General features: G+C 42.6%; 1 protein-coding gene across 1 annotated transcript in view; it reads right to left on the bottom strand.

The window, feature by feature from the left end:
• Positions 1–2,945: 2,945 nt before the first annotated feature.
• SYN2 (synapsin II) overlaps positions 2,946–19,329 on the bottom strand; it is a 150,936-nt gene continuing 134,552 nt past the window's right edge. The window contains exons 11-13 of the mRNA XM_035106223.3: positions 12,950–13,010; positions 8,221–8,461; positions 2,946–3,865 (exon numbers count right to left, since the gene is read on the bottom strand). Of these exons, the coding sequence (XP_034962114.1) occupies positions 3,730–3,865; positions 8,221–8,461; positions 12,950–13,010 (438 nt within the window). The 3' untranslated portion in view covers positions 2,946–3,729. The remainder of the gene's footprint in view (positions 3,866–8,220; positions 8,462–12,949; positions 13,011–19,329) is intronic.

The following is a 19,329-nucleotide window of genomic DNA, read 5'->3' as shown; positions in this document are numbered from 1 at the left end:
TAAAATGCTTGAGGGGGTGTTTTTTTTAAAGTTAAATGATCCATTTAAAAAATCTTTCATCCTCTTGACAGACTTGCTGTAATGAATTTTTGCTGAATTTGCGTACTTTGTTTTCCATTTTGGCTTTGGTCTGTATTTTATTTTAAATGTTGCTATTGGGAGGTACAGTATGTAAAAGTTGTTAACGAAATAAGCAAACGGGTCAACAATTGGGTCCTTTTGGAACTTCTATGGGAGATCTAATTGCTCCTTTGTTGTCATTTATAAGTGGCCTCAGGGTGCTAGAGCAGTGGGAACCTCAGGCTAGACTGAAGTATGTGGGGATGAACTAGGCCCACATTTGATTCAATGCAGATCTGAATAGAGACGGTAGATGCTATGCAGGATCAGCACTAACGCCACCTAATTTAGGCGAGCCACAGAGCTCAGGGGAAGGGCATGACCTGATCATAGCCCCTTATCTGAGTCCTGAGTCCTGAGTTGGGAGACTTTTTGATCCCAACCCCTGCTCAGGGCCACAAAACTCCTGGTAACTGAGCAGGGCCAGCCTGCCTATGAGGTGGGCTTAGCCAGCTGCCTCAGGCAGTGGAATGTCATGAGGCGGCACTCCTGCCTGCCCCACTGGAAATCTGCAAGATCTTTCTGGAACCTGTCACACGACCCAAGTAAGGGAGGCTTCGGCCCTTTCACCTCAGGGGGCAAAATAGCATGCACTGCCTGTGACTGAGACAGGGCAGGTCCAAACGTTTTCCTTACTCAGCAGTTGAGTATGCCCCTCAGCTGCCTAAAAGTGCTCATCTGGTTATCCTACAGCCCTTCGCACACCTACCTGTTAAAATGGGACCAAATTAATCTATATGGCCACACCAATTGCTTGTGCAGCCTGGAGTACAGGCTAGGCAGAAAAACCTGCCCCTGAAAGACAGTTTGAGGGCAAGCACAAAAATGCTCCAACTCCCATCAGCCCCAGCCAGCAGGGCCAGTGGTTAGGGATGATGGGGGTTGCAGTCCAGCAACATCTGGAAAGCCACAGGTTCCCCATCCCTGGCCCAGAGGCTCAAAAACCTTTTGTTCACCAATTTCAGATGAAAGTTTCATTCTCTATTAGGCCATGTACAAACTGAAATGGGCTTCTAAAAAGAACTATTCGGCCAGGCCTTTTGAATTCGCTGCTGAAAGTTTCTGTTTTCTTGGACTTTGGTGGCAAATCTTATATCTGGAATTCAGAATTCCCCCCTCCCTTTGGCCCTTGCAACTGCTTTGTGCTATCTTCTTAGATCTAGATCGGAAAGCACAGCTGCAATGCAGCTTGCAACACTGCACAGAGCAATGCTTTTCACAAGCGTCTTATAAAAACTAAATGCTATTTATGATCCAGTTATGTAGCTGGTGTACTAAAGCTATCTCCTATTGGATTCATTAAGCAGAGAGAAATTGAGGGACTAAGCACTGCATCTTATTATCTCTGGATGCCTCCTTTAAAAAGGGGGAGGGGAGTCAAAGCAATAACTTTTCACTAGGAATAACAGAACCCCAAGTTAGACAAACAAACAATAATGTCAATGTGGCACTAGGGAACAGCTAGGGCTGGCTTAACCCTCAGGATAAAAGTATGCTACAGATTCCCTTTTCTCGTGTGAGAAGACTTCTGTGTAAATAAGCCTATCCGGCTTCCTGTGGCAGACTTACCCTCAGCCTTGGGATAGGTCAACATGGTCCTTTTCTTAGAATATTTTGCTTCATACTATTGTCCTTCAATAGTATTGTGCTTCATAGTATTGTCCTTAAACCACTGAGCCTAGGACTTGTTGATCAGAAGGTCAGCGGTTCGAATCCCCGCGACGGGGTGAGCTCTCGTTGCTCGGTCCCAGCTCCTGCCAACCTAGCAGTTCGAAAGCACGTCAAAGTGCAAGCAGCGGGAAGGTAAACGGCATTTCCGTGTGCTGCTCTGGTTCACCAGAAGCGGCTTTGTCATGCTGGCCACATGACCCAGAAGCTGTACGCTGGCTCCCTCGGCCAATAATGTGAGATGAGCGCTGCAACCCCAGAGTCGGTGACGACTGGACCTAATGGTCGGGGTCCCTTTACCTTTACCTATTGTCCTTGGATATGTACAGTACATCTATAGCATGAAACTAGATACGTTTGTAAATATAAATATATAAGCAACTGTGGATGTCATTTCTGCCACCTTTAAGATCACAGAAATACAGCCTCTGCTCCATACATCACTTTTTCCATGCAATTATGTACTCAGGGAGAGTTTGCACGGAAGGAAAAACAATTTGGTAGCTGATACCCAAGGACTCTTCCTTTTATCAGAGGCCCTCAGATCTGAGCCTATTGAGCCACATGCAGCCTGCTAGCTTTACTGTCTACTGGGTACTTGACAACTGCTCTCTCCACCCTTCAGCACACTCAGGCAAGAAGCCCCTTCTAGGCCACTGGAGATGGTTGATGGGCTGCATTTGGCTTGGTGTGGCGTACGTTTGAATAAGTCTGCTGTACCACAGAACAGGGCAGTAGCATCCATGCTCTCAAGAGCAAGCAAACTTAAAACATTTATTTCCTGCAAAGCATGGCTAGCATAAGAATCAGGCATGCTGTAATTCAGTGGGATTAGCACGAAAGGAAAGTGGTAGAGGATGTGTGAGTACAGGGCATCACGATATAGTGTGGTTCTATAATCTGGTGCTAAGTAGAGTAGAACATATTCCATGGTTCGTAGAGCAGGAAGTGCATGTGTACCGACAAGTATTCAGCAATACAACCGTATAGTCCAGAAGTGTGTGGTTTCTGTCAAGTATTGCGAAACAGAGATAGATTCTTTTTGGCTGATGAGTACGTACGGCTGAAAATGAGAAAAATAATGCTTTTGCCATCTAATTTGGGCTGTCTGTTAGGAAAATCAACACTACAGTGCAGACCAGTCCTGCAGAAGTGTGTTTACTGCCAGGCAAAGGGTTTTGCATTTATTGGAAGGTAACATGGAACTATGGAGAACATGAGGTCATGCATGGTCTTTTACAAATCAAAGGCTACCATTAACAGGTTGCAAAAAATTGTCTAACAGACATATGGGGATACAATAATAGAGACACAAAGCTCTAGAACAATGGTTCATCCCAAGGTTTGCTCCTAGCAGCATATCAGAACGATACATTCATCTGTTGGAAAGCTTGCTGGGGTAGAAAACTGCTTTAGTTACTCACAAGGTGAAGGAGATTAACAGGAAACAGCCCTGTGAAGCTGTACCCTAAAGATCTGGGGGCAAGAAAGCAGGTTTAAAGACTGTACCCTTGCAGAACAAAACACCTTAAACAAACAAACAAACAAAACAAACAAACAAACATGCAGTGAGTTGAATGCTGGAGAAAACTCACTATGTAATGGTGTGTTGCTCTAATGATTACACACAGGGGAGTCCAATGTGATGACCTAGTGCATTTCACGGTAAGGCCACATTATCACAGTTGATGAGGACTTTAAGCATTCTGCTGTATAGCTTTTCCTCTCTGGCTTTTAAAAAAAGCCGGGTATCCCCCCACCCCCAAAATTCCTGAAGTATATCTCATTATAGTCCCTTATTAAAAATAGTTTAGCATATTGCTTAATACAACACTTGAAACAGCAAAGGAGGGTCATTCACAAGGAAACTATGTCTGCAAAATTATGTTCGCGGTAGACTTTGAAATGTGTTACAGACGCACAAAACCAAACATTATATGGCTAATCAGAAAAGAGGCTGGCAAAGGATTTTCTCAAGTTTCGGATGGTTTCAGCTTTTGCTTCATCCTCGTTCACAGATGACCGAAAGAAGGATGACTCAGTGAAGTTGAAGGCGTTGGTCAGAGACTGTGATTTACTGCAAGATAAAAACAAAAACAAAACAAAATGCACATCAATGCATGTTGTCTGTTACAGCCATACCTCAGAATTCTGTTTACCATGTCATACAATGGAAGCAGGACATATAGACCTCTGCCTGCCGTATCTCCTTCTCTGGGCACCATTATTAGCTTTGTCACAGATGATCATGCGTTTTGGGCAGAGAAATGGATGCAGACTCAGACCTGACCACCATGACCAGCTGTTCAGCAATGCATATGGATTGTGCTGGACTATTTCACACAGAACGCAACACGTTGCAGGGGAAGGCTTCACGGAAATCCACATGAACCATTTTGTCCATCAGAGCACACAAAAAAAATTCTGGACCAAAAATTATCTCCATACATTCGAGGGGACATGAGTGCTTGAGTCCCATTCAAGTGAATGGAATTGTTGCTTAATCCTAACCATGTTAATTTGGAAACCTGCTCTACTCATTTCAGTGGCATTTAGTCCTCAGAGGGTTAGGAGTGCAGTCCTGAGGACTTAATTAATTTTAGTTTACATTAATTTCAGTGGGATGTGTGGGACAATCCTAAGCATGTTTCCTCAGAAGCCAGACCCATTGTTGTCATTGGGATTTACTTCCTAGTAAAGAAGGCTGATCACCGAAGAATTGATGCTTTTGAATTATGGTGCTGGAGGAGCCCCTTGAGAGTCCCATGGACTGCAAGAAGATCAAACCTATCCATTCTGAAGGAAATCAGCCCTGAGTGCTCACTGGAAGGACAGATCCTGAAGCTGAGGCTCCAATACTTTGGCCACCTCATGAGAAGAGAAGAGAGGGTCTCCCTGGAAGAGACCCTGATGTTGGGAAAGATGAAGGGCACAAGGAGAAGGGGACAACAGAGGACGAGATGGTTGGACAGTGTTCTCGAAGCCACCAACATGAGTTTGACCAAACTGCGGGAGGCAGTGGAAGACAGGAGTGCCTGGTGTGCTCTGGTCCATGGGGTCACAAAGAGTCGGACACAACTAAACGACTAAACAACAACAAAATGTGTTTAGGATTACAGCCTTAAACACACTTTACTTTTTATAGATTGCATCCAACGTAAGGATATTTCAGCTGGAAGAGCATATGACTCTTAAGCTCAGGGTCGCCCCACATTAGGCAAAAGATTCCTGGATTCCAGGGGATTGGATTAGATGACCCTCATGGTCCCTTTCCAACTCTACAGTTTTATGATTCTATTATCTAGGTCAATAGAAAATGGTTGCTAAATCACCTCGGAACAAATACATTCAGTTTAGCTCTGTATTCCTAAAGCCACTTTCCCTGGAACAATATTTCTTAATTTGATAGGACTTGACTGAATGCAGGTATGCAGAGTGTGGATAGTAGCAAAACTGTTTGGCTTTAGTTATGCTATAAAATCTAAGGCTAGTAGAAGGAAAAGGTTGTGAGGCTGCTTGCGCTTCCTGTACCATGTCTCAGCACAAGGCAACAATTCATAGCCAGTCTGCTTTCAACCCCAACTTTGTTGAAAACCAGAGCAAGTGGTGCTGCATGTGGTGTTCTGTCTCTCGTTTGCATTGTACTTGGGTTTAGTGTTCACAGAAAGCAGGCAGTGGAAAGGCAAAGCGAGGCTTCACTTGATTAGCGACTCAAAAATGAATGGCCTAATTAAATATTTGTTCATGGGCTAATAACCTGCACGCACATGTTAAGCAAGAGCATGTGGGTGAGAATGCAAGGCACATACATGCCAAATGCACAGAGTACAGTTAATCCCATTGGCAATTTGAGTTTGCGTATGTTTGTTTTTTTCATTTTGAAAATTACAATATGAATGGGAATAAGCCTGTGACTCAGGCTGTGAGCCTGTCAAGGAAAGCTCAATGGCACACCACATGCATACAGTTTTCAAGTGTTCAGGAAAGACCCTAACACGTTCCTATCAAAGGAAATAAAGGATTAGGATGGGACATGCTGATCTCAGTTAGGAGGGCAGCTTCCCAAGCTGTGGTTTATGTTGGCAATTCCAGGGGTATTACTCTGGCATGGCCCAGTTGCTTAGGACTGGGATACAAGCGAAGACTTTCAGAATCTCTTTCTCTGGATAATAGGTGTGTTTTTTTTTTTTTTAAAAAAAAAAATCTCATTTGAGAATAAAGGTAAAATGAAACGGGGAAATAAAACATTTTACTATTTCTATTAGAAAGGTTCCAGGCCTTTCTTAGAAAGGTTTCATTCAAATTTATTTTTCTAATCCTATTAGGGTCGCAGGTGGCGCTGTGGTCTAAACCACTGAGACTAGGGCTTGCCAATCAGAAGGTCGGTAGTTCGAATCCCTGCGACAGGGTGAGCTCCCGTTGTTCAGTGCCAGCTCCTGCCCGCCTAGCAGTTCGAAATAACGTCAAAGTGCAAGTAGATAAATAGGTACCGCTCTGGCGGGAAGGTAAACAGCGTTTCCGTGCGGTTCTCTGGTTCACCAGAAACGGCTTGGTCATGTTGGCCACATGACCCGGAAGCTGTCTGCGGACAAATGCCGGCTCCCTTGGCTTATGGAGCGAGATGAGCGCCGCAACCCCAGAGTCGTCCATGACTGGACCTAAAGGTTGGGACCCCTGACCGTTAGGTCTAGTCATGGACAACTCTGGGGTTGCGGCGCTCATCTAGCTCCATAAGCCGAGGGAGCCGGCATACAGCTTCCGGGTCATGTGGCCAACATGACTAAGCCGCTTCTGGCCAACCAGAGTAGCGCACGAAAATGCCGTTTACCTTCCCGCCGGAGCAGTACGTATTTATCTACTTGCACTTTGACGTGCTTTCGAACTGCTGGGTGGGCAGGAGCTGGGACTGAACAATGGGAGCTCACCCCGTCACGGGGATTCGAACTGCCGACCTTCCGATCGGCAAGCCCTAGGCTCTGTGGTTTAGACCACAGCGCCACCCACGTCCCTACCTTTACCTTTATTCTAATAAGCTGGTCTCAGAAAACAATGAAAGGAGTGTTTGCGGGTGGGGTGGGGGGGACACAATTCATGTGGATTCCATTGCTGCCTCCACACCTGCCCCTGTTTGCATTTCCATGATTCCATGATCTCTTGCATTTTTAAGTTAATAACTGTAGTTGGGGTTTTTAGATTGTGTCTGCTTCATGTTTTAAGTTCCTGTCCTGCCAGCTGCTATTTGCCCTCTAGGGAAAATATGCAGTAGTATAGAGTTTAACAATCATGAATTTAATATTTACAAGCATAACTGAAGGCATTTTAGAATTTGTATTGCATGTGCATTAAGAATACTGCATTGTATTGTTTTAATTATTTGCTATTTATTGTATTTCGTAATTTGCTTATTGTTAGTTGTTAATTCTTGTTGTAAGCTGGATAGCGTCAGGCAGGATATGCATTTTATAATAGATAAATATATATTGCGTTTGTGATCTGTCTGCACATTATTTGGCAAGGCCGTATGTGCTGTTAATACAATTGTTTCCTTGCTGCTGCTGTACATAGTGTAGGCAAAGATTCTTTGCCATTATGTAAGATTCCAATATGGCCAGAGCTGTGGGATTTATCTGCAGATTACAGTACTTTGGTTTTCTTACTCCATCAACAGCTATATATCCAGGCATTTGGTACAAACAATAGCCCATTTCAGGAGGTTGGGGCCCATCAGTCAGGGTTCTGCCAAGGAAACACCCCTACTTGAGTAGAAGAGTCTTTTTCAGACTGGCACTGAACACGTGACTGGCATTGGTTTCAATGTCCAAGGTACCAAACATCTGACTAGGGCCAATTTCCTCTCTTTCTGTGTTATTGCCTTATACAGCATCTTTCTCTTTCTGCATTTGGATCGACTGGGTACAGCCCTAACACATGGACTGTATGCCTACATATAGCTTTGGAGCTTTTGGGGAAAAATTGGATGAAAAATGTATCATGGACTTCCGGAACAGCCTTTTTAAACTGAAAATCTGTTGTTGTTTGAGTGGCTGCAAGGTTAAAAGTTTAAGTAGATAAGGCTTCCTTCTTTTCCTCAGCAGCTGACTTACAGACAGCACATTCAAAAATGAGTCAGTGCCTTTTTGGTTGGTGGGCAGAAACAGAGGATGGCCCATTATCAAATTTGGCCTCGTGGCACCAGAAATCTGCATGTATTGCAAATTACCAGAGAGCTTTTTCAACATCTATTATTGCCTTTGTTGGAAATTTCCCTGTTTCAGGTCAACCTGGTGCAAAGTTGTTACATGCTAACAACAACGACCACGCCGCCACTGCCAACAACAACAACACAGGGGGTCAGTACAGGTTGTATTCAAACCTCAATGGCAAAGGAAAGCATATGAAACAAGAGTGGAGGAAATAAATGAAAAGCCTTACTTCAGTTGCGGATGTGCTGGAGGTTTCTGTGGTGGAGCTGTGGAGGGTTTCGTCTCTGTGTCCGCAGGTGGCCCAGCGCTTGAAGGACCTGGGGCCTGAGCACGTGGTTGAATTGCAGGGCCCGGTGGACGTGGAGGCAGGGAACTCGAGGGCTTTGCTGACTGCCCCGGAGGAAACGCACGCTGTGGTTGCAATGGCTCCTGGCTTTGTGATTGCATTCCTTGGGGTTGCACTGGGCCCCCTAGGTTCAGTACAAGAAAAACTTCATAATGCATCAGTAATTTTGTACTAGCTCTTATATCTAACACTTACAAATATAAACTTGGAACCAATAAAGTTCAGCGTGTCTAGGATAGGCGAGCCACATCTTTGCTGTTGATACCATTAGCCACAATTCCGTGTAACTTGCAGAAGTGCCACACTTTCAAACCTCACTGATACCAAGGTGCCCTAAAAAGAGTATTAATTTAGCAATGGTAACTTTTCTTAAAAAGATTATATTTCTGAAATTGTTACAGGGCAATAATTCTACCCACAAAAAGCTACATTAATTGCAACATTTCTCTATTTCGTTTCTGAACTTTCATGATAAGAAATATTTCTTTATTGCTCCATTGCAATGGGAGCTATGCCTAGAAGGAAGCTGTATTTTATGGTTCTGCATATGGTAATGTAAACCAACACCACTATTTCTTGCTAAAGGGGGGGGGAGTTAGGATTTTTGTTGCTTACTTAAATGTTTTGCTGCAAATTTAAATGTTGCTTATTTAAATTCTTGCTTATTTAAATGTCATAATGAAGCACACAGACTTGCAGTGGCTACTCAGTGGGCCCTAAAGAGCCTTTCTGAAAAAGAGAAATCATGCGCCCTTACAGCAGAAGCCACTGTTTAATTATCAGAGAATATCAATCCAGTGTAGCTCCATGCTTATTAAGTATGCAGCTGAGACAGAACTGCAGGTGCTTGAAAGTACATTGAGTATATCTCACCAGGTGCCACCTGCTTCACCTTTATAAGGCTACCACTCTCCAGTTAAGCTGGACTACCTGAAGGGGAACCCATTTAGTCACAGTGAGCTTAAAGGGTCCAATGTTCTGAGGTGCATTTAAATGGGTTTATAGCTTGACTTATTACGCCAACATATGAATGCTTACGATAAAGTACTCCACTGTTGTATCACAGCATAGCATTGCACCAACACTGTCATTATGAAATTCCTTGGCCTGGAACCAAAGGATCATGAAATTAGTTCCATGAGCCCAAGGGGAACTGAGACATTTCCCGTCAAAATCAGCCGTGCCCCATGCTGGTAATGTGGCCCGGGGGGAATAAATCCAACTGGGCTAGGGAGGGATTGTGGTTTGCCGGCAGGGCATATGTGTTGTATGCCAAAGGTCCCACGCTCAGTTCCTGGCATCTTCAGGGAACAACACCTGATTTAAACACTAGACAGCCACTGTTGGCCAGTGAGACAAATACTGAGCTAAATGCACCCATGGCCTGACTTAGGATAAGTCCCATGGGCCGCTATTCTAATCAGCCATTTGTTTCCAAGGGCTTTCCCATTCACGTGCAAGCACAGAAATGACCTCTTCAGCAAAGCGATGGGGAAACTCTCTTAAGGAGGAATTCCATGTGTGCCTCAGTACACTGCAAACAGGGCAGACTTACAGGCTCAAGGAGAAAGACACTTCCACTCAACTACGCCTGTTCATAGGTAGATGAGGAGTTGAGATCATGCTTGCTGGCTCCGCCCCTCGCCCTACCAATTTCAACAGAGCTTGTGAGCAGACTTTCTATGTAAACAAGCTGTACAGTATATGCGGATTGGCTTTTCGATGCATGTAGGTCTGTTCAAAAGCCATACTGGGTATGCGCAGGACACAGCTGGAGCAAGCAGGTATGATTCCAACCCCACCACTCACACATTTCCTGAACATGCCATACAGCATGTATGGGGCTTATGTCATTTTCGGCAGTAAGTTCAAGATCAACAGGTTCTATTTTCAGGAGACTGGTGGAATTTTGAATCTGGGTGGTTTTACTAGTTCTGCACCGTAAAACAAACATTCTCGTTTAGCTTTTCTTTGCTGAGTAGAAAATACCCCCCTCCCCGCTCTCCATTTAGATATTGAGGCTTATATGCCAGAAACTATACACTGAAGACAGATGTAACTTTTTTTTATTGCACATTAAGCTGTACAAGATATTTCACAAAATATATACTGCAATCACACTTCAGCATTTGCTCACTTTCTTGCAGCTGGTTTGGTACAAAAAGGCAGCAACAATAATAAAAAAGCTTTTACAAAAAGAAAAGGAAAGGGAAAAATAAAATAAACCAAACACACACCAACCCCCTGGACATTAATCCTATACTGCAAAATATCAGTTCCCTATATCCCACAATATTGCACCTAAGCATGCTAGCATGCAGAGACATTTTGGCTTGTTTAATATCTGTGGTAGGCAGTAACCAGTGTGTGCCCTTCGAAGACCTTTTGCAATAAATGCACTGAAGTCCTGCTGGGATGCAGCTCTTTTTCTCTGAGGTCTGCAGGCACACGTGTGCACACACACACGCACACTCACGCACACACACACAGAGCTCGTAAACAATGCACAAAAGCATTTGTAAATACTCGGACTACTACATGCAAAAGAACACTCATGGCTTGATATTAAATGGCATTCAGTCAGTAGGTTCATTTCTTCACCTCCGGGCAGGAGGCTGTTTTGTTCACTTGGGTTGAGATTTGGAGGTGAGGAGGGGCGTGTGTGAACCTGAGGCTGAAGGGGATGCACTCATTCTACACAATCAAAATCATCAGTGTAGTTATGAAGAGATCACTAACCAGAAACATTTACCACAAAAGTGGAATGATACTATAATAGACTAAAAATGGGCAGGACACAGTGGCATGCCCAACAAGCACTGAAATTCCCATCAAAAGCAGCGTGAAATTTGCAGCTCACTAGCCTGAATTTAAAAACAAAACAGAACAAATAAAACCACTTGGTAACTGAGCTATAATTTTGTTGGCAGTGTTTGCAAGGAAAATAAATTCAGACCTTGGCATTGTTTCACAAGAAAACAGGCTTGTTTGTATTAACCTAGGGACTGCTATTTACCTTAGTATGGGATTCCAATTGACAAAACACAATCCTTTGCTTTGCTCACAGCTAGTATAATAGTGCACCTTTCAACGTTTACAGGCTAGATTTTACATAACAGTTTAACTGCCCTGCCTAGATATTGCTTTTAAGATTATGCACATAGCCATTGGTTATGTGACAGTCATAAGCAATTATGGCTATAAGAAAGTTTGGAAAAGTAAAACCCGCCGGGTCACTTTGATTTATTATTTACACACACTTGAGTCATAAATGTGAACTTCTAAGCCTAAACCTTTTTACTTGTTCTGAGCCATATGTTAAATATACTTTCATATATGCTGTTGCTTACGCTCAGAATGATAGATCAGATGACAGCTGCATCTTAGTTACTTGGCTATAGCCTCAGCTAATATAGAACAGCACAACCACACATTGAGTCCATGTACCACACACTTTTTAAATCCTTAAAAAAAAACATGTGGCTAGCCCAATATTTGGAAAAGGTGATGATTAATCTAGCAAGGCTTTTAATGGCCTTGTTGACTTCCTCTAACAAACAGCTGTAGCTTACCTGAATTTTGTAGATAAGGAATATCTAGTAAACACACTTGCTTTAGTTTTGTACAAGACCAGATGGCTACTTCATAACCGCTAGAGAACCTTTGTCACTGAACTTAAATACATTCAGTACCCTCACATTTGCATCAATATTGCACATAAGTGGCCCGTTTTGTATAGCACTGAGGCTAATAATTTAATGCAGATTTTAAAATAAAAAAAATCTGCATTGAAAATAAAGGATATTTATGTATTCCTGGAAATAATTCTCTCATATTTCATAGGAAATAAATGAAATAAAGCACTTGTCTTTCATGTTACCTATAAGCAATACTTTTTTGCAACAGTACAAACCAGTACAGAATTATGTCACTTCTTTTTTGCTGCCCTTGGCAGCCGTTTTGTGCTGGTACCCACTGGACTTTTATCAAGAGAAGAATACCAGGAGTTCATTTTCTTTTACCACAAAAAGCACTGCCTATAAGTATGAACTCAAAAGTTAATGATGCCTCATTCAACATACTATTAAATGAGACTTTAAAAATATTATAATCACATTTCTACATTAATCATGCACATATTTTTTTTTAAAAAAACCCAAATATAATGCACGTACTCACAGAGTTAAGCAAAAGTATATAAATTTTAACCTGGGCTGGTTAGTCTTTTTTACCCCACAATATAGAATACTGGAAAGAAAGAAAAACCTGTCTAACCATCCATAATAAACAGTCTCACTGACTTGGTAGAGGCACAATTCTTGTACACTGTTGACAACAGCCCTGAATCACAAGTTATACAGAGAAACATAAGTAAGCGTTACAACACAAACATGAACAGATAAACAACCAGACAGTATAGTTGACACTGCATAGAAAAAACACAGTCCAGGTCAGCACTTAAACGATTGCAAAAACCGCACAAAAACTGGTATTGTTTGATTCCTCTTTTTTTGGCTTTAACCCTTGCTTTTGGTCTCAGTAATTTAAGTAGCCTGGACTTGTTTTGGTCCTACTGCAACGCCATTACAATCGAGAATGTACTGTAAACAACCTTGAGGAGGTGGTCGCTGGGGTGGGACTTTGTTTGGTTCTGACTCCTTAAGTGATCCACTCTGCAAGACAAAAGGAAAAAAAAGGGGGGGGTAAGGAAAGCAAAACAGAAGAGAGGTCAAATGAGCAGGGCTACAATAAGGAATCACACCTAGGAGAAAGTTTTTGTCATTAGAGGAATTATCAAGTAAAAGTCACCTCTTAGGGCACATGCTAGTACGCTCTGGAGAAGTATTGCATCTCAATCTCCCCCAGAACGCCCTAAATAGTGTGGAGAATTAAATTAACTTGCAAAATCTAAAACAAAAATAAATTTAGATTATACACACCTTGAAAGGAATGCTGCCTGATTACTTCTTTGCTGTATTTTAAAGAACATTTCATGATGTGTCGTTTATGATAGACATTACATTCAGAATGATTAGCCAGGCAAAAAAGCATTTAATTCTGAAGGCTTGGTTCATTGAGATTTATGAAATTATTGCTTTAGCTACCATCAAGCTGAACGCGGCCCCTCTACAATGTATGATAGCCTACTAATGGCTCAAAAATTCCCCAATTTTTGGGGCTGGCCTACCTGCTAAACCAAATTTGTTTTGGTGGAACACAAGTTGTGCAGCCCTGAGTAATTCCCAAATGAACTTTGTCACAGGACCAAACTAGACACGATGCTAAACGCGGAATCAAAACCATCAGGTCTTGCCCTTCAGAGCAGGAGAAAACAAGCTTGCTCCTTCTTCCAAGTGACAGCCCTTTAGATATTTGAAGCAATTTCGTTGTTCCCGCAAGGGGACAATGACAATAAAGATTTATCGTATCTTATCTTATCTAAGATAGCTATCATATCTCCTCCCAGTTTCCTCTTTTCCAGGATAAACATACCCAGCTCCTTCAACCGTTCCTCCTAAGGTTTCCAGATCCTTGATCATCTTGGTTGCCCTCCTCTGAACATGGTCCAGTTTATCAATATTGTTCTTAAACTGTGGCGCCCAGAACTGGACACAGATTCCAGATGTACTATTACTTCCCTTGATTGGCACACTATACTTCTGTTGATGCAGCCTAGATTGATGATTTTTTTTGCTGCTGCACACAGGGACTTAAACCTATTCTGGTTCAGGGTTTGTCACAATCTCCATTACCAGATGATGTCCACTTATGTAGGTAGACTTCCTGAACACAATGTTTCCATGGAGTTGAAGAAAACGATATTGAAGCATTTGATGTTGCCAGAAAGGGAAAATGAAGGGGCTGTTTAAATTTCTCAAACGTTCCCAACTGTAATTAATATCTCAAGTTTAAAATATTTACCAAACCAACAGATTTACAATCGAAGTTTAATATAGTCCACCTAAAAGGAAATGCCTTTGTCTTAAATTAGGCTTCCCAGCATGCAAGCTCATACTTCCTGGTCACTGCATTTCCTCAAATACATGCTTTGTTTTGAAACCTTAATAGCCCTTGCACACTTTCTTACAGATGCACTTGCTGCCCGCTAATTAGTAACTCCAGTTCCCTACTTGTATCAGGCATAGAGGCCTTACTTATCAAATAGTCATCAGAAGTTTCAGACACCTTAGGCCAATCACACAGCCACAGCACACTTGCTGATGAAGGCCAAACCAAAAGAAACAAATTAGTATAACATGTGCTTTGCAGCCAGTCAGTTAGGTTGCATCAGGGGTGGCCAAAAGGCTTCCAAGTTAATGGTTCTGCAGCCAAGTGCCTGCCATTCCTGAGGGATAGTGGTTTTGGTTCATGATGATCAATTAGACCAGTGATGGGCAACCTTTTGAGCTTGGTGTGTCAAAATTCTCCAAAAAACAGAGCATAACTTCGGTGGTGTGTTACTTCAAAAAGAACCCCATAATTTCATGATATTTATAGTTTAAATAACAAAATGTATAATTGTAATATATAACTGTATTTAATAAACCAAAAACTAATTATTTAACAAAACCAAATCAAAAAACCCTTATTTATCGCAAAGTGCCCAGAGTTGTTGAGCTTTTTGGGGGCAGCTGCTGACCAAAGTTTTGGAGGTTTTTTTTGGGGGAATGCCCCAAAGCTGCTGCGCTTTTTTTGGGGGGGGGAGTGAACAGAAATAAATGACGAATAATACCTTCACTGGAACTAACACGCAGCACTGACATAGTCTGCCAAAGCGCCAAAAAACCCAGCACAGAACGGGTTAAAAAATGGACGCTGTTACACCCAATCATCGTCTGCCAAAACGCCAGAAAAAACAGCACAGAAAGGGTTAAAAAAACCAATCTCTGGCTACCAGCAGCAACAACAAAAAAGGACCCGGGTTTTAACAGCTGAGACAACGGGTTTTAACAGCGGAGACAAGCTGTAGCGTGAGGAGGAGCGGGAGAACAAATGGGGGAAAAACAAACAACAACAACAACAACAACAACAACAGCGTGAATGGGCTGATGAGGCGCGTGTCAGCAGTGAGGGCTCTGCGTGTCACGTCTGACACGCGTGTCATAGGTTCACCATCACTGAATTAGACGGATGTCATAGTCATGGAAATTCAAGCAAAAATAGTCATGGACTTAAAAAAAAATCTCGTGCTGAAAATAGCATGCTTGGTTTACAAATGAAAGTCTTCTTCTTTGGCGATCACTCGTAGCCGAGTAAGATTGTCTTCCATAAACACGGTTTTATCAATGACTCCGTAAGTGACTGTGGAGGCCAAGTCTGGATCCACACGTCCTTCTACAGTGGGGACATAGGTTTCTGGGTGGGAGTTGATCACGGTGAGGGTTTGCCAAGCGTGCCTTCCTCTTAGCATGTTTCTTCCTTGTGTCCTGAGTTTGAGTGTCTTCAAAGCCCATGACACCTTTGGTAATTGGAGCGCTTGCAGGCCAGTGTTTCCCAATTGTTGGTGTTTATACTACATCAAGATTATACCTCAACACAGGCTTCAATGAAGGAAACCAAGGTGCAAAATGAACACTCGAGCCCTTCAAGATCCCATTAAGCGGGATTGCTTAATCCCATTAAGCGGGATTCCCTGATAACATCGAGGAACACTGGAACAAGCTAAAAACACCCATAATTGCAGCCTGTGAACAAACTATTGGATATCAAACCAAGAAACACCAGGACTGGTTTGATGAGAATGACAGCAAGATTGAACGTATGATTGACAAGAAAAGGAAGGCCTTTCAGATCTGGCAAAGAGATAGAAACTGTGCCACTAAGAAAAAAACCTATGCCAACGCTAAGGCTGAGGTTCAAAGAGGAACCAGAGAACTAAAAAATGCCTGGTGGATAAAAAAAAAGCTCAAGAGATCCAGCACTTAGCCGAGATCCAACAGGAGTCCTGTATGCCCTAAAAGGGAACATGTGTAACAGGGGCAATGCAGGTTCTACATTATGCCTTCTGAAATGTATGCTTGTTCAGCACATTATGAAGAAGAAATGAGCCAAAATATATTCTAAATGCGGTGCTCGCATGCCCAGACTAACATGAGCAAGATAATCCTTTAGAAAATTTGGCTCACTGATTTGACCTCAGTGAAGTTGTTCATCATTACATTTAAATGCCATCAGCTTCTTAATTATGCATTCTGTACCTACTCTTTGCAGAAGGTCTGCCCAACCTAACCCTGGAATATCAATAGCTGCAATACTTTGTGTGAAGCCAAGCACTTTCAGAATAATTACAGTGACTGAAGCTGCCCATATTCTCTGCTGTGAGGTTTGCCTAATAGCTTGTTGCTGTTAAGACTACTAAGGCACTGTTCAAAGGATTTACGTAGTTTAAGGTACCTATGCTGGTACCGAAGTAGGAAGAGTCCACAGAACAAGCAGAATCCCATTCTGCATGGGAGTCACAGAGGCCAATGCAAGAAGCTGCCTGAACCATAAATACTAGAAAGAAGAAACAGAACAAGGTTTGCTTTGGAAAGAAATGCCAACAATCATCAGCCTTCTAGCTGAGCCTTGGATTGTGCTTCAGTTAGCATGGCATCCACTCTTACGTTCCTGAGGCTTGGAGATCATAAGGCTTAAACAGCAAATGGGACTATTTCATGCCTTCTCTTCCATTCTTAGCCTTCAACATTCCAAGGAAATTGCCAAACAGCCTGTCTAATTGATATATTGAATACCATTAAGATGCATTGCTTCTTTTCCAAACAACTGACTGTTCATCTGTATTCAGGTAGGTAGCCGTGTTGGTCTGGCGCAGTTGAAATATATATAAAAAAATTGTCCAGTAACACCTTAGAGACCAACTAAGTTTGTTCTTGGTATAAGCCTTCGAGTGAAGTGTGCATGCACACGAAAGCTTATACCAAGAGCAAACTTAGTTGGTCTCTAAGGTGCTCCTGGACAATTTTTTTTTATTTGTTCATCTGTATGTTATTTATTTATTAAACTTCTATACCATCCTTCATCCGAGGATCACAGGACAGATTACAATATTTAAAAACAGCAAAATACACACCATAGTAACAAACAGAAACAACAACTCCGCCACATTTTAAAAGGCCGGAGGTTGTTTAATTAGCCAAAGGTTTGGGAAAGAGGAATGTTTTCTTTTGGCACTTAAAAGATATGTACTGTAATGAAGGCGCCAAGCAGGCCTCCCTGGGGAGAACACTCCACAAGCGGGGAGCCACCGCAGAAAAGACCTGTTGTCATTTTGCTGTCCTCCTGAAGAGGAGGCACATGAAGAATGATTACTACTTGAATGAATTTTTTGATTTTGTTTTGACTACGGCAGAACAACATGGCTACCTACCTGCAGGGTCAGGGTTCATTCATATGGGGAAAGGCAGTCCTTGACGTATTACGGTCCTGAGCTGTTTAAGGCTTTATAGGTCAAAACTAGCAGAAACTAACTGGCAGCCTGTGCAGCTGGGCCAGAAATGGCATTAAATGCTCAAACCATCTTGCTCCAGTGAGCACCTGGCCACTTGAATACTAGTATCATGTGTACAGTGGTACCTTGGTTCTCGAACCTAATCCATTATGGGAGTCCGTTCAACTCCCGAAACCATTCAAAAACCAAGGCTTGGCTTCCGATTGGCTGCAGGAGCTTCCTGCACTCAAGCGGAAGCCGTGTCGGATGTTCGGCTTCTGAAAAACGTTCGCAAACCAAGGTACCACTGTATCTGATACCAGTATTATGTGTAATGGGAAATCATTGGTTATTATTAGCATCTTCCAGTCTTCTGTCTTTCTGCTCAGCAGTTCTCTTCGAAGCAGAAGAGCCCCGTTAGAATTTCCCTGTGCCTTTCCTATGTGTTATACCTATGACAAACTTAGTTGGTCTCTAAGGTGCTACTGGAAGGATTTTTCTTTTTCTTTCCTTGGGGTGTTTTTGGTATTGGCAACATAGAGGTTACAGAGATTATGTCTTTAAAAGGGTCTCATGGTCTGCATGCATGTTGCAGAGGATAAATGTCCATTTACAAGATTATTGTTATATGGTTTCTTTTAAACAGTAAAGAAACAGATCTCCTAGTTCTTGAGAAGTGCTTTTCATTATTCATAAAGTTCAGCTGCAAACAAGCAAAATGAAAAAGCAAAGCAAAAAAAACAGTCCCCCAGGAACTAAGCTATATATCTTGCTGTCATGTAACAACAGCTCCATCTGCTGGTGCACAGAGTCAGCAGGTGTGCTTGCAATAACCATGTCTCTAAATCTCCTGTATCCCACTGTCGGCACCTGCAGTGTGTGAGAGTGTGAGTGTGTGTGTGTGAGAGAGAGAGAGAGAGAGAGAGAGAGAGAGAGAGAGAGAGAGAGAGTATGCTGGATTCCCTCAGTCTAGTTGTTTTGAGACTGTCGTCATTCACTCTCCACAAGCAGGTGGCCCTAAACTAAAACAACCCAGTACCTCCTACACTGGAAATAGAAGGCATCGCCCTTGCACATCTTTCCCCAACACTATGCAAAGGGCAACTGGCATGTATGAAGTGGCACTTTACAAACCTATTCTGATGTGGAAGTATGGAGAAGCCAGGAAAAATAAAACCCAGTTTGGAAGTAATTGGTGCAATCTCTGGAACACACCATATCTTCTGTCTTTTATTGTAAACCTTTTGCAATATTTTCAATGCAGCTGTCACTATCCCTTTCCTCACTATGAAAATGGGAATGAGACTTTTGGGTCAGCCGCTGTGACTCCTTTGGGATGCCATGGAAGAGCAATGATCCTTGGACTACAAAACTCTCAAATGTAGGTGTTTGGTCAGGGGGAAATCTCACTACTAGGCTTGAAGCAGCACACAAAAAACAGAGAGGCTTCCTGCTTGCATGGAGGCATTATTATTTCTTGTTCTAGTTCCAGCATCCTAATGACAGGCTCTGAGACCTTGGCAGAGGAGCTCAGACAAATGACAAATACAAGAGCAAAATTG

This window comes from Zootoca vivipara, chromosome 2 (genome assembly GCF_965207765.1).
Source record: "Zootoca vivipara chromosome 2, rZooViv2.hap1.1, whole genome shotgun sequence".
In the NCBI taxonomy this organism is placed as follows: domain Eukaryota; kingdom Metazoa; phylum Chordata; class Lepidosauria; order Squamata; family Lacertidae; genus Zootoca; species Zootoca vivipara.
The sequence above is the reverse complement of the archived record's forward strand: the minus strand, read 5'-3'. Positions and strand labels throughout refer to the sequence as shown.